Source organism: Cyanistes caeruleus, chromosome 34 (assembly GCF_971803275.1).
Source record: "Cyanistes caeruleus chromosome 34, bCyaCae1.hap1.1, whole genome shotgun sequence".
NCBI classification, from domain to species: domain Eukaryota; kingdom Metazoa; phylum Chordata; class Aves; order Passeriformes; family Paridae; genus Cyanistes; species Cyanistes caeruleus.
This window is the reverse complement of record NC_141735.1, coordinates 1,933,683-1,947,575: the sequence shown is the minus strand read 5'-3', so window position 1 is coordinate 1,947,575 and position 13,893 is coordinate 1,933,683. Positions and strand designations below refer to the sequence as shown.

At 43.9% G+C, this 13,893-nt stretch overlaps 1 protein-coding gene across 4 annotated transcripts in view; it reads right to left on the bottom strand.

The window, feature by feature from the left end:
* Positions 1-2,452: 2,452 nt before the first annotated feature.
* EEF1G (eukaryotic translation elongation factor 1 gamma) overlaps positions 2,453-13,893 on the bottom strand; it is a 55,053-nt gene continuing 43,612 nt past the window's right edge. The window contains exons 9-12 of one of the 4 annotated variants that reach the window (XR_015281383.1): positions 13,663-13,787; positions 4,287-4,580; positions 3,705-3,903; positions 2,453-3,158 (exon numbers count right to left, since the gene is read on the bottom strand). Coding sequence is in view for 3 of the 4 variants with exons in the window: in XM_086871135.1 (XP_086727261.1) it covers positions 10,445-10,795; positions 13,663-13,787 (476 nt within the window). In the remaining variant the exon portion in view is untranslated. Of the gene's footprint in view, positions 4,581-7,549; positions 8,205-10,355; positions 10,796-13,662; positions 13,788-13,893 lie in introns of those variants that run through there. The other 3 variants (XM_086871137.1, XM_086871136.1, XM_086871135.1) reach the window with 3 other exon arrangements.

Below are 13,893 nucleotides of genomic sequence, written 5' to 3'. Positions count from 1 at the left end.
TGGGACTGAACTGGGACTGGACTGGGACTGAACTGGGACTGGACTGGGACAAACTGGGAATGAACTGGGATAAACTGGGATAAACTGGGAATGAACTGGGAATGAACTGGGAATGAACTGGGATGAACTGGGATGAACTGGGATGAACTGGGAATGGACTGGGAATGAACTGGGACAAACTGGGAATGAACTGGGAATGGACTGGGAATGAACTGGGACTGAACTGGAAATGAACTGGGAATGAACTGGGACAAACTGGGAATGGACTGGGAATGAACTGGGACAAACTGGGAATGAACTGGGAATGGACTGGGACAAACTGGGATAAACTGGGAATGAACTGGGATAAACTGGGAATGAACTGGGACTGAACTGGGACAAACTGGGAATGAACTGGGAATGGACTGGGAATGAACTGGGATAAACTGGGACAAACTGGGAATGAACTGGGATAAACTGGGAATGAACTGGGACAAACTGGGAATGAACTGGGATAAACTGGGAATGAACTGGGATAAACTGGGAATGGACTGGGACAAACTGGGAATGAACTGGGACTGAACTGGGACAAACTGGGAATGAACTGGGAATGGACTGGGAATGAACTGGGATAAACTGGGAATGAACTGGGATAAACGGGACAAACTGGGAATGAACTGGGACTGAACTGGGACAAACTGGGAATGAACTGGGAATGGACTGGGAATGAACTGGGATAAACTGGGAATGAACTGGGATAAACGGGACAAACTGGGAATGAACTGGGATAAACGGGACAAACTGGGCATGAACTGGGAATGAACTGGGACAAACTGTGATAAACTGGGACTGAACTGGGAATGAACTGGGACTGGACTGGGACAAACTGGGAATGGACTGGGACAAACTGGGAATGGACTGGGACAAACTGGGAATGAACTGGGAATGAACTGGGACAAACTGGGAATGGACTGGGAATGGACTGGGACAAACTGGGAATGAACTGGGACAAACTGGGAATGAACTGGGATAAACTGGGACAAACTGGGACAAACTGGGAATGAACTGGGAATGAACTGGGAATGGACTGGGACAAACTGGGATAAACTGGGAATGAACTGGGATAAACTGGAAATGAACTGGGAATGAACTGGGACAAACTGGGACAAACTGGGAATGAACTGGGATAAACTGGAAATGAACTGGGAATGGACTGGGACTGAACTGGGATGAACTGGGACAAACTGGGAATGAACTGGGGCCAAACTGGGGCTGAACTGGTTTATACTGGTCTATACTGGTTTATTCTGTTTATTCTGGTTTATACTGGTTTATACCGGTCCATACTGGTCCATTCTGGTCCACACTGGTTTATTCTGGTTTATACTGGTCTATGCTGGTTTATACTGGTTTATTCTGGTTTATACTGGTTTATACTGGTTTATACTGGTCTATACTGGTTTATACTGGCCCGAACTGGTTTATACTGGTCTACACTGGTTTATTCCGGTTTATACTGGTCCATACTGGTCTATACTGGTTTATTCTGGTTTATACTGGTTTATACTGGTCTACACTGGTTTATTCCGGTTTATACTGGTCCATAATGGTCCATATACTGGTTTAGACTGGTCCATACTGGTCTATGCTGGTTTATACTGGTTTAGACTGGTCCATACTGGTCTACACTGGTTTATTCTGGTCCCTACTGGTTTATACCGGTCCATACTGGTTTATACTGGTTTATACCGGTCCATACTGGTTTATACTGGTCTATGCTGGTTTATACTGGTCCATACTGGTTTATACTGGTTTATACTGGTCCATACTGGTTTATTCTGGTCCATACTGGTTTATACTGGTCTACACTGGTTTATTCTGATCCATACTGGTTTATACTGGTCCGTACTGGTTTATACCGGTCTGTACTGGTTTATACTGGTTTATTCTGGTCCATACTGGTTTATACTGGTCCATACTGGTCTATGCTGGTTTATACTGGTCCATACTGGTTTATTCTGGTTTATACTGGTCTACACTGGTTTATTCTGGTTTATTCTGATCCATACTGGTTTATTCTGGTTTATACCGGTCCGTACTGGTTTATACCGGTCTGTACTGGTTTATACTGGTTTATACTGGTCCATACTGGTTTATACTGGGACCGGCCCCTCCCCCACCCCCAATGTGGGGGGAGGGGTGGATTTTTGGGGGAGAATTCCCCAAAATCCCCGGAATTCCGGAATTCCGAGACCCAAAATTTGGGGTTTTTTTTGGGATTTAAAGGGCCGGGAGCCCCCGGAATTCCGGGATTGCTCCGGATTCTCCTCCCTTTTCCAGGTTTTTCTTTGGGAATCGAAGGAAAAATCGGGAATTTTGCTCAGCCCTGGCATTTTCTGGGAATGTTTTGGGAGCCTCTGGAATTTCCCGAATTCCCCCCTCCCCCCCCCAAAAAAAAATTCCAAAAGTCTCGTCCTGTCCCAAGAGTTTTTATTGGATCCGGAGCTGGAAAAAGCGGAATTCCCGGAAAATCCTGAAATTCTGGGAATTCATCCCGAAATTCTGGGAATTCACCCCAAAATCCTGGGAATTCACCCCGAAATTCTGGGAATTTACACCAAAATTCTGGGATTTGAACCCAAAATCCTGGGATTTTATCCCAAAATCTTGGGATTTTACACCAAAATCCTGGGATTTTACACCAAAATCTTGGGAATTCACCCCGAAATTCTGGGAATTTACACCAAAATCCTGGGATTTGAACCCAAAATCCTGGGATTTTATCCCAAAATCTTGGGAATTCTTCCCAAAATCTCAGTAATTCAACCCAAAATCCTGGGAATTTACACCAAAATCCTGGGAACTTACACCAAAATCCCGGGATTTCATCCCAAAATCTTGGGAATTCACCCTGAAATCCTGGGATTTGAACCCCAAATCCCGGGAATTTATACCAAAATCCTGAGAATTCAGGTCCAAATCCTGGGAATTCTCCCCAAAATCTTGGGAATTCACCCCAAAATTCTGGAATTTCACCCAAAATCCTGGGAATTCTCCCCGAAATCCTGGGATTCCAGCCCAGAATTCCAGCCCTGATTCAATTCCCAGGATTCCAGCTCAGAATTCCCGGAATTCCAACCCCAAATTCCCGGGATTTCAGCCCAGAATTCCCGGAATTCCTGGGATTTCACTTGAAGATCTTGCCCTGGTTGAAGGGCTCAGAATTGCCGGGATTCCAGCTCAGAATTCCCAGAATTCCAGCCCGGAATTCCAGGATTTCACTTGAAGATCTTGCCCTGGGTTGAAGAGCTGTGAATTCCCGGAATTCCAGCCCAGAATTCCCAGGATTCCAGCTCAGAATTCCTGGAATTCCAGCCCGGAATTCCCGGATTTCACTTGAAGATCTTGCCCTGGTTGAAAGGCTCAGAATTCCCAGAATTCCAGCTCAGAATTCCCGGAATTCCAACCCCAAATTCCCAGGATTCCAGCTCAGAATTCCCAGAATTCCTGGGATTTCACTTGAAGATCTTGCCCTGGTTGAAGAGCTCAGAATTCCCAGGATTCCAGCCCAGAATTCCCGGAATTCCAGCTCAGAATTCCCAGGATTCCAGCCCGGAATTCCCAGGATTTCAGCCCAGAATTCCCAGGATTTCAGCTCAGAATTCCCGGAATTCCAGCCCAGAATTCCTGGAATTCACTTGAAGATCTTGCCCTGGTTGAAGAGCTCAGAATTCCAGGAATTCCAGCTCAGAATTCCCAGAATTCCCAGGATTCCAGCCCAGAATTCCCGGAATTCCCAGGATTTCACTTGAAGATCTTGCCCTGGTTGAAGGGCTCAGAATTCCAGGAATTCCAGCTCAGAATTCCCAGGATTCCAGCTCAGAATTCCCAGAATTCCAGCCCAGAATTCCCAGAATTCCAGACCTGATTCAATTCCCAGGATTCCAGCTCAGAATTCCCAGGATTCCAGCCCAGAATTCCAGGATTTCACTTGAAGATCTTGCCCTGGTTGAAAGGCTCAGAATTCCCGGAATTCCAGCTCAGAATTCCCAGGATTTCAGCTCAGAATTCCCGGAATTCCAGCCCGGAATTCCCAGGATTTCAGCCCAGAATTCCCGGAATTCCAGCCCAGAATTCCCAGGATTTCAGCTCAGAATTCCCAGAATTCCAGCTCAGAATTCCCAGGATTTCAGCTCAGAATTCCCGGGATTCCAACCCCAAATTCCCAGGATTCCAGCCCGGAATTCCCGGATTTCACTTGAAGATCTTGCCCTGGTTGAAGGGCTCAGAATTCCCAGGATTTCAGCTCAGAATTCCCGGAATTCCCAGGATTTCACTTGAAGATCTTGCCCTGGTTGAAGAGCTCAGAATTCCCAGAATTCCCGGAATTCCAGCCCAGAATTCCCAGAATTCCAGCCCAGAATTCCCGGAATTCCCGGATTTCACTTGAAGATCTTGCCCTGGTTGAAGGCCTTGCCCACGTGCCGGAATTCCCCTTCCCACAGGAAATATTCCGTCACCAGCGTCCGGCACTCGGCGCTGTCGGGATCCAGCTTGCGCCACGAGTACGACTCGTAATCCACCTGCCAGTCCGGGCACAGCTGCGGGAAAAATCAGGGAAAAATGGGAATTAGGGAAAAATCTGGGAATTCTGGGAAAAATCCCCAAAAAAATCTGAGATTCTGAGAGAAAATCCCGAGAAAATCCCGAGAAAATCCCGAGAAAATCCGGAATTCCCGAGGGTTTGGGGTGGATTTTGGGGTGTGGGATTCGTAATCCACCTGCCAGTCCGGGCACAGCTGCGGGAAAAATCATGGAATTAGGGAAAAAATGGGAATTTTGGGAAAAATCCCCAAAAAAATCTGAGATTCTGAGAGAAAATCCTGAGAAAATCCGGAATTCCCGAGGGTTTGGGGTGGATTTTGGGGTGGGGGATTCGTAATCCACCTGCCAGTCCGGGCACAGCTGCGGGAAAAAACACGGAATTAGGGAAAAAATGGGAATTTTGGGAGAAATCCCCAAAAAAATCTGGGATTCTGAGAGAAAATCCCGAGAAAATCCCGAGAAAATCCGGAATTCCCGAGGGTTTGGGGGGGATTTTGGGGTGTGGGATTCGTAATCCACCTGCCAGTCCGGGCACAGCTGCGGGAAAAATCAGGGAAAAATCATGGAATTAGGGAAAAAATGGGAATTTTGGGAAAAACCCCAAAAAATTCCGGGATTCTGAGCCAAAATCCCGAGAAAATCCGGAATTCCCGAGGGTTTGGGGTGGATTTTGGGGTGTGGGACTCAAAATCCACCTGCCAGTCCGGGCACAGCTGTGGGAAAAATCAGGGAAAAATCAGGGAAAAATGGGAAAAATGGGAATTCTGGGAAAAATCCCCAAAAAAATCTGGGATTCTGAGCCAAAATCCCGAGAAAATCCGGAATTCCCGAGGGTTTGGGGTGGATTTTGGGGTGTGGGACTCAAAATCTGTGTGGAGTCAGGGAATAGTTGAAGGAAAACTGGGAAAAATCATGGAAAAATGGGAATTGGGGAAAAAAACCGGGAATTTTGGGAGAAATTCCAAAAAAAATCCGGGATTTTGAGTGAAAATCCCAAGAAATTCCGGAATTCCCGAGGGTTTGGGGTGGATTTTGGGGTGTGGGATTCGTAATCCACCTGCCAGTCCGGGCACAGCTGCGGGAAAAATCAGGGAATTAGGGAAAAAATGGGAATTTTGGGAAAAATCCCCCAAAAAATCTGAGATTCTGAGAGAAAATCCCGAGAAAATCCGGAATTCCAGAGGGGTTTGGGGTGGATTTTGGGGTGTGGGATTCGAAATCCGGGTGCCAATCCAAGCAGAACTGTGGAAAATCATGGAAATACCATGGAAAAACGGGAATTAGGGAAAAAATCTGGGAATTCTGGGAGAAAGTTCCAGAAAATTCCGAGATTCTGAGAGAAAATCCCGAGAAAATCCGGAATTCCCGAGGGTCTGGGGTGGATTTTGGGGTGTGGGATTCGAAATCCGGGTGGAGTCAGGGAATAATTGAGGGAAAATCATGGAAAAATCATGGAAAAATGGGAATTGGGGAAAAAAATGGGAATTTTGGGAAAAATTCCAAGAAAATCTGGGATTTTGAGCAAAAATCCCGAGAAAATCCGGAATTCCCGAGGGTTTGGGGTGGATTTTGGGGTGGGGGATTCAAAATCCGGGTGGAGTCAGGGAATAGTTGAGGGAAAACTGGGAAAAATCATGGAATTAGGGGAAAAATGGGAATTCTGGGAAAAATCCCCAAAAAAATCCGGGATTTTGAGTGAAAATCCCGAGAAAATCCCGAGAAAATCCGGAATTCCCGAGGGTCTGGGGTGGATTTTGGGGTGTGGGATTCGAAATCCGGGTGCCAGTCTGGGAAAAGTTGAGGGAAAACTGGGAAAAATCATGGAAAAACGGGAATTGGGGAAAAAAATGGGAATTCTTGGAGAAAATTCCAGAAAATTCCGAGATTCTGAGAGAAAATCCCGAGAAAATCCGGAATTCCCGAGGGTTTGGGGTGGATTTTGGGGTGTGGGATTCGTAATCCACCTGCCAGTCCGGGCACAGCTGCGGGAAAAATCATGGAATTGGGGAAAAAATGGGAATTTTGGGAAAAATCCCCAAAAAAATCTGAGATTCTGAGAGAAAATCCCGAGAAAATCCGGAATTCCCGAGGGTTTGGGGTGGATTTTGGGGTGGGGGATTCGAAATCCGGGTGGAATCTGGAAAATGTTGAGGGAAAATCATGGAAAAGTCATGGAAAAATGGGAATTGGGGAAAAAAACGGGAATTTTGGGAAAAATTCCAAGAAAATTCTGAGATTCTGAGAGAAAATCCCGAGAAAATCCGGAATTCCCGAGGGTTTGGGGTGGATTTTGGGGTGTGGGATTCGAAATCCGGGTGCCAGTCCAAGCAGAACTGTGGAAAATCATGGAAAAATCATGGAAAAATGGGAATTAGGGAAAAAATCTGGGAATTCTGGGAGAAAGTTCCAGAAAATTCCGAGATTCTGAGAGAAAATCCCGAGAAAATCCGGGATTCCCGAGGGTTTGGGGCGGATTTTGGGGTGTGGGATTCAAAATCTGTGTGGAGTCTGGGAATAATTGAGGGAAAACTGGGAAAAATCATGGAAAAATGGGAATTAGGGAAAAAATGGGAATTCTGGGAGAAATCCCCAAAAAAATCCGGGATTCTGAGCCAAAATCCCGAGAAAATCCGGAATTCCTGAGGGTTTGGGGTGGATTTTGGGGTGTGGGATTTGTAATCCACCTGCCAGTCCGGGCACAGCTGCGGGAAAAATCATGGAATTAGGGAAAAAATGGGAATTCTGGGAAAAATCCCCAAAAAAATCTGAGATTCTGAGAGAAAATCCCGAGAAAATCCGGAATTCCCGAGGGTTTGGGGTGGATTTTGGGGTGTGGGATTCGTAATCCACCTGCCTGTCCGGGCACAGCTGTGGGAAAAATCAGGGAAAAATCATGGAATTAGGGAAAAATGGGAATTTTGGGAGAAATCCCCAAAAAAATCCGGGATTCTGAGCGAAAATCCCAAGAAAATCCGGAATTCCCGAGGGTTTGGGGTGGATTTTGGGGTGGGGGATTCGAAATCCGGGTGGAGTCTGGGAATAATTGAGGGAAAATTGGGAAAAATCATGGAAAAACGGGAATTGGGGAAAAAAATGGGAATTTTGGGAAAAATTCCAAGAAAATCTGGGATTTTGAGCAAAAATCCCGAGAAATTCCGGAATTCCCGAGGGTTTGGGGTGGATTTTGGGGTGTGGGATTCGTAATCCACCTGCCAGTCCGGGCACAGCTGCGGGAAAAATCAGGGAAAAACGGGAATTAGGGAAAAAATGGGAATTTTGGGAAAAATCCCCAAAAAAATCTGAGATTCTGAGAGAAAATCCCGAGAAAATCCCGAGAAAATCCCGAGAAAATCCGGAATTCCCGAGGGTTTGGGGTGGATTTTGGGGTGTGGGATTCGAAATCCGGGTGCCAATCCAAGCAGAACTGTGGAAAATCATGGAAAAATCATGGAAAAACGGGAATTGGGGAAAAAAACGGGAATTCTGGGAGAAAATTCCAGAAAATTCTGAGATTCTGAGTAAAAATCCTGAGAAAATCCCGAGAAAATCCGGAATTCCCGAGGGTTTGGGGCGGATTTTGGGGTGTGGGACTCGTAATCCACCTGCCAGTCCGGGCACAGCTGCGGGAAAAATCATGGAATTAGGGAAAAATGGGAATTTTGGGAAAAATCCCCCAAAAAATCCGGGATTCTGAGCCAAAATCCCGAGAAAATCCGGAATTCCTGAGGGTTTGGGGCGGATTTTGGGGTGGGGGATTCGTAATCCACCTGCCAGTCCGGGCACAGCTGCGGGAAAAACGGGAAAAATCATGGAATTAGGGAAAAAATGGGAATTCTGGGAAAAATCCCCAAAAAAATCCGGGATTTTGAGCCAAAATCCCGAGAAAATCCCGAGAAAATCCGGAATTCCCGAGGGTTTGGGGTGGATTTTGGGGTGTGGGACTCGAAATCTGGGTGGAGTCTGGGAATAATTGAGGGAAAATTGGGAAAAATCATGGAAAAATGGGAATTGGGGAAAAAAACCGGGAATTTTGGGAGAAATTCCAAAAAAAATCCGGGATTTTGAGTGAAAATCCCAAGAAAATCCGGAATTCCAGAGGGTTTGGGGCGGATTTTGGGGTGTGGGATTCGTAATCCACCTGCCAGTCCGGGCACAGCTGCGGGAAAAATCATGGAATTAGGGAAAAAATGGGAATTTTGGGAGAAATCCCCAAAAAAATCTGAGATTCTGAGCGAAAATCCCGAGAAAATCCCGAGAAAATCCCGAGAAAATCCGGAATTCCCGAGGGTTTGGGGCGGATTTTGGGGTGTGGGATTCGAAATCCGGGTGGAGTCTGGGAAAAGTTGAGGGAAAATCATGGAAAAGTCATGGAAAAATGGGAATTGGGGAAAAAAATGGGAATTTTGGGAGAAATCCCCAAAAAATTCCAGGATTCTGAGAGAAAATCCCGAGAAAATCCGGAATTCCCGAGGGTTTGGGGTTGATTTTGGGGTGGGGGATTCGTAATCCACCTGCCAGTCCGGGCACAGCTGTGGGAAAAATCATGGAATTAGGGAAAAAATGGGAATTTTGGGAAAAATCCCCAAAAAAATCCGGGATTCTGAGAGAAAATCCCGAGAAAATCCCGAGAAAATCCCGAGAAAATCCGGAATTCCCGAGGGTTTGGGGTGGATTTTGGGGTGGGGGATTCAAAATCCGGGTGGAGTCAGGGAATAGTTGAGGGAAATCATGGAAAAATCATGGAAAAATGGGAATTAGGGAAAAAATCTGGGAATTCTTGGAGAAAATTCCAGAAAATTCTGAGATTCTGAGAGAAAATCCCGAGAAAATTTGGGATTCCTGAGGGTTTGGGGTGGATTTTGGGGTGTGGGATCTGAAATCTGGATGCCAGTCTGGGAATAATTGAGGGAAATCATGGAAAAATCATGGAAAAATGGGAATTGGGGAAAAAACCGGGAATTTTGGGAAAAATCCCCCAAAAATTCTGAGATTCTGAGAGAAAATCCCGAGAAAATCCCGAGAAAATCCGGAATTCCCGAGGGTTTGGGGTGGATTTTGGGGTGTGGGATTTGAAATCCGGGTGGAGTCAGGGAATAGTTGAGGGAAAATCATGGAAAAGTCATGGAAAAATGGGAATTAGGGAAAAAATGGGAATTTTGGGAGAAATCCCCAAAAAAATCTGAGATTCTGAGCCAAAATCCCGAGAAAATCCGGAATTCCCGAGGGTTTGGGGTGGATTTTGGGGTGTGGGATTCGAAATCCAGGTGCCAGTCCAAGCAGAACTGTGGAAAATCATGGAAAAACCATGGAAAAATGGGAATTAGGGAAAAAAATGGGAATTTTGGGAAAAATCCCCCAAAAAATCTGAGATTCTGAGAGAAAATCCCGAGAAAATCCGGAATTCCCGAGGGTTTGGGGTGGATTTTGGGGTGGGGGATTCGAAATCCGGGTGCCAGTCTGGGAATAATTGAGGGAAAATCATGGAAAAATCATGGAATTAGGAAAAAAATGGGAATTTTGGGAAAAATTCCAAGAAAATCTGGGATTTTGAGCAAAAATCCCGAGAAAATTTGGGATTCCCGAGGGTTTGGGGTGGATTTTGGGGTGTGGGATTCGTAATCCACCTGCCAGTCCGGGCACAGCTGCGGGAAAAATCATGGAAAAATGGGAATTAGGGAAAAATCTGGGAATTCTGGGAGAAATCCCAAAAAAAATCCGGGATTCTGAGCCAAAATCCCGAGAAAATCCCGAGAAAATCCCGAGAAAATCCGGGATTCCCGAGGGTTTGGGGTGGATTTTGGGGTGTGGGACTCAAAATCCGGGTGGAGTCTGGGAATAGTTGAGGGAAAACTGGGAAAAATCATGGAAAAATCATGGAATTAGGGAAAAAAATGGGAATTTTGGGAGAAATCCCCAAAAAAATCCGGGATTCTGAGAGAAAATCCCGAGAAAATCCGGAATTCCCGAGGGTTTGGGGTGGATTTTGGGGTGTGGGATTCGAAATCCGGGTGCCAATCCAAGCAGAACTGTGGAAAATCATGGAAAAATCATGGAAAAATGGGAATTGGGGAAAAAAATGGGAATTTTGGGAGAAATCCCCAAAAAATTCCAGGATTCTGAGAGAAAATCCCGAGAAAATCCGGAATTCCCGAGGGTTTGGGGTGGATTTTGGGGTGTGGGATTCGTAATCCACCTGCCAGTCCGGGCACAGCTGCGGGAAAAATCATGGAATTAGGGAAAAATCTGGGAATTCTGGGAGAAATCCCCAAAAAAATCTGAGATTCTGAGAGAAAATCCCGAGAAAATCCCGAGAAAATCCGGAATTCCCGAGGGTCTGGGGTGGATTTTGGGGTGTGGGATTCGAAATCTGGGTGGAGTCTGGGAATAATTGAGGGAAAACTGGGAAAAATCATGGAATTAGGGAAAAATCTGGGAATTCTGGGAGAAATCCCCAAAAAAATCCGGGATTCTGAGCCAAAATCCCGAGAAAATCCCGAGAAAATCCGGAATTCCCGAGGGTTTGGGGTGGATTTTGGGGTGTGGGATTTGAAATCCGGGTGGAATCTGGGAAAAGTTGAGGGAAAATCATGGAAAAGTCATGGAAAAATGGGAATTGGGGAAAAAAATGGGAATTTTGGGAGAAATCCCCAAAAAAATCCGGGATTCTGAGAGAAAATCCCGAGAAAATCCAGAATTCCCAAGGGTCTGGGGTGGATTTTGGGGTGTGGGATCTGAAATCTGGATGCCAGTCTGGGAATAATTGAGGGAAATCATGGAAAAATCATGGAAAAATGGGAATTGGGGAAAAAAATGGGAATTCTTGGAGAAAATTCCAGAAAATTCCGAGATTCTGAGCGAAAATCCCGAGAAATTCCGGAATTCCCGAGGGTTTGGGGTGGATTTTGGGGTGTGGGATTCGAAATCCGGGTGGAGTCTGGGAACAGTGGAGGGAAAATCATGGAAAAGTCATGGAAAAATGGGAATTGGGGAAAAAAATGGGAATTTTGGGAAAAAATTCTGAGAAAATTTGGGATTTTGAGCGAAAATTCCAAGAAATTTTGGGATTCCCGAGGCTTCATTTTGGGATAAATTTGGGATTTTTTTTGGGATAAATTCGGGATTTTCTGGGATTTTTTTGGGATAAATTTGGGATTTTTTTTTTGATTTTTTGGGGATAAATTTGGGATTTTTTGGGATAAATTTGGGATAAATTTGGGAAAATTTTGGGATAAATTTGGGATAAATTTGGGATAATTTTGAAATTTTTTTGGGTTATAAATTTGGGATAAATTTGGGATAATTTTGGGATAAATTTGAAATTTTTTTGGGGATAAATTTCGGATAAATTTGGGATTTTTTTTGGATAATTTTGGGATTTTTTTGGGATAATTTTGGGATTTTTTTGGGATAATTTTGGGATTTATTGGGGGATTTTTTGGGATTTTTTGGGATAATTTTGGGATTTTTTTGGGATAAATTTGGGATATTTTGGGATAAATTTGGGATTTTTTGGGATAAATTTGGGAAATTTTTGGGATAAATTTGGGATAAATTTGAAATTTTTTGGGGGATAAATTTCGGATAAATTTGGGATTTTTTGGGATAAATTTGGAATTTTTTTGGGATAATTTTGGGATTTATTGGGGGATTTTCTGGGATTTTTTTGGGATAAATTTGGTATTTTTTGGGATAAATTTGGGATAAATTTGGGGTAAATTTGGGATTTTTTTTGGGATAAATTTGGGATTTATTTGGGATAATTTTGGGATAAATTTGGGATAAATTTGGGATAAATTAGAAATTTTTTTGGGGGATAAATTTGGGATAAATTCGGGATTTTTTTGGGATAATTTTGGGATTTTTTGGGATAATTTTGGGATTTTTTGGGGATAATTTTGGGATTTTTTGGGATAAATTTGGGATTTTTTTGGGATAATTTTGGGATTTATTGGGGGATTTTTTGGGATATTTTGGGATAAATTTGGGTTTTTTTGGGATAAATTCAGGATTTTCTGGGATTTTTTTGGGATAAATTTGGGATTTTCTGGGTTTTTTTGGGATAAATTCGAGATTTTCTGGGATTTTTTTGGGATAAATTTGGGATTTTTTGGGGATAAATTTGGGATTTTTTTTGCATAAATTTGGGATATTTTGGGATAAATTTGGGATAAATTTGGGGTATTTTGGGAAATTTCTGGGATAACTTTGGGATGGTTTTTTGGGTAAATTTGGGATAACTTTGGGATTTTTTGGGGATAATTTTGGGATAAATCTGGGATAATTTTGGGAATTTTTGGGATAATTTTGGGATCAATTTGGGATATTTTGGGATAACTCTGGGATAATTTTGAGATGTTTTTGGGATAAATTTGGGATAACTTTGGGATGTTTTTTGGGATAAATCTGGGATAATTTGGGGTAAATCTGGGATTTTTTTGGGGTAACTTTGGGATAATTTGGGATACTTTGGGATGTTTTGGGATAACTCCGGGATTTTTTGGGGGATTTTTTGGGATGTTTTTTGGGATAAATTTGGGATATTTTGGGATAACTGTGGGATAAATTTGGGATGTTTTTTGGGACAAATCTGGGATAATTTGGGATAACTTTGGGATGTTTTTTGGGATAAATTTGGGATAAATTTGGGATTTTTTGGGGATAAATTTGGGATAAATTTGGGATAACTTTGGGATGTTTTTTGGGACACTTTGGGATTTTTTTTGGGATAATTTGGGATGTTTTTTGGGATGTTTTGGGATAACTTTGGGATGGTTTTTGGGATAACTTTGGGATATTTTTTTGGGATATTTTGGGACACTTTGGGATGGTTTTTTGGGATAATTTTGGGACACTTTGGGATATTTTGGGATACATTGGGATGTTTTGGGATAAGTTTGGGATGTTTTTTGGGACACTTTGGGATGTTTTTTTTGGGATAATTTGGGACACTTTGGGATGGTTTTTTGGGATAATTTTGGGACACTTTGGGATATTTTGGGATAACTTTGGGATGTTTTTTGGGATAACTTTGGGATGTTTTTTTGGGATAATTTGGGATAGATCTGGGCATCGTCTCACGGTGAAAGCCAGCTCCTGCCCCCGCAGCAGCCAGACCCCCGAGATGCTGCTGTCGTGGTCGCTGCCGAACAGAATGACGGAGGCGAAGGCGTTCTTGCGCAGCTTGTCCAGGCGCTGGAACATCCCTGTGGAGAAACAACAACGGGGATGGAACCGGGAATAACGGGGGTGGAAACATGGGGATGGAACTGGGAATAACGGGGATGGAACTGGGAATAACGGGGATGGAAC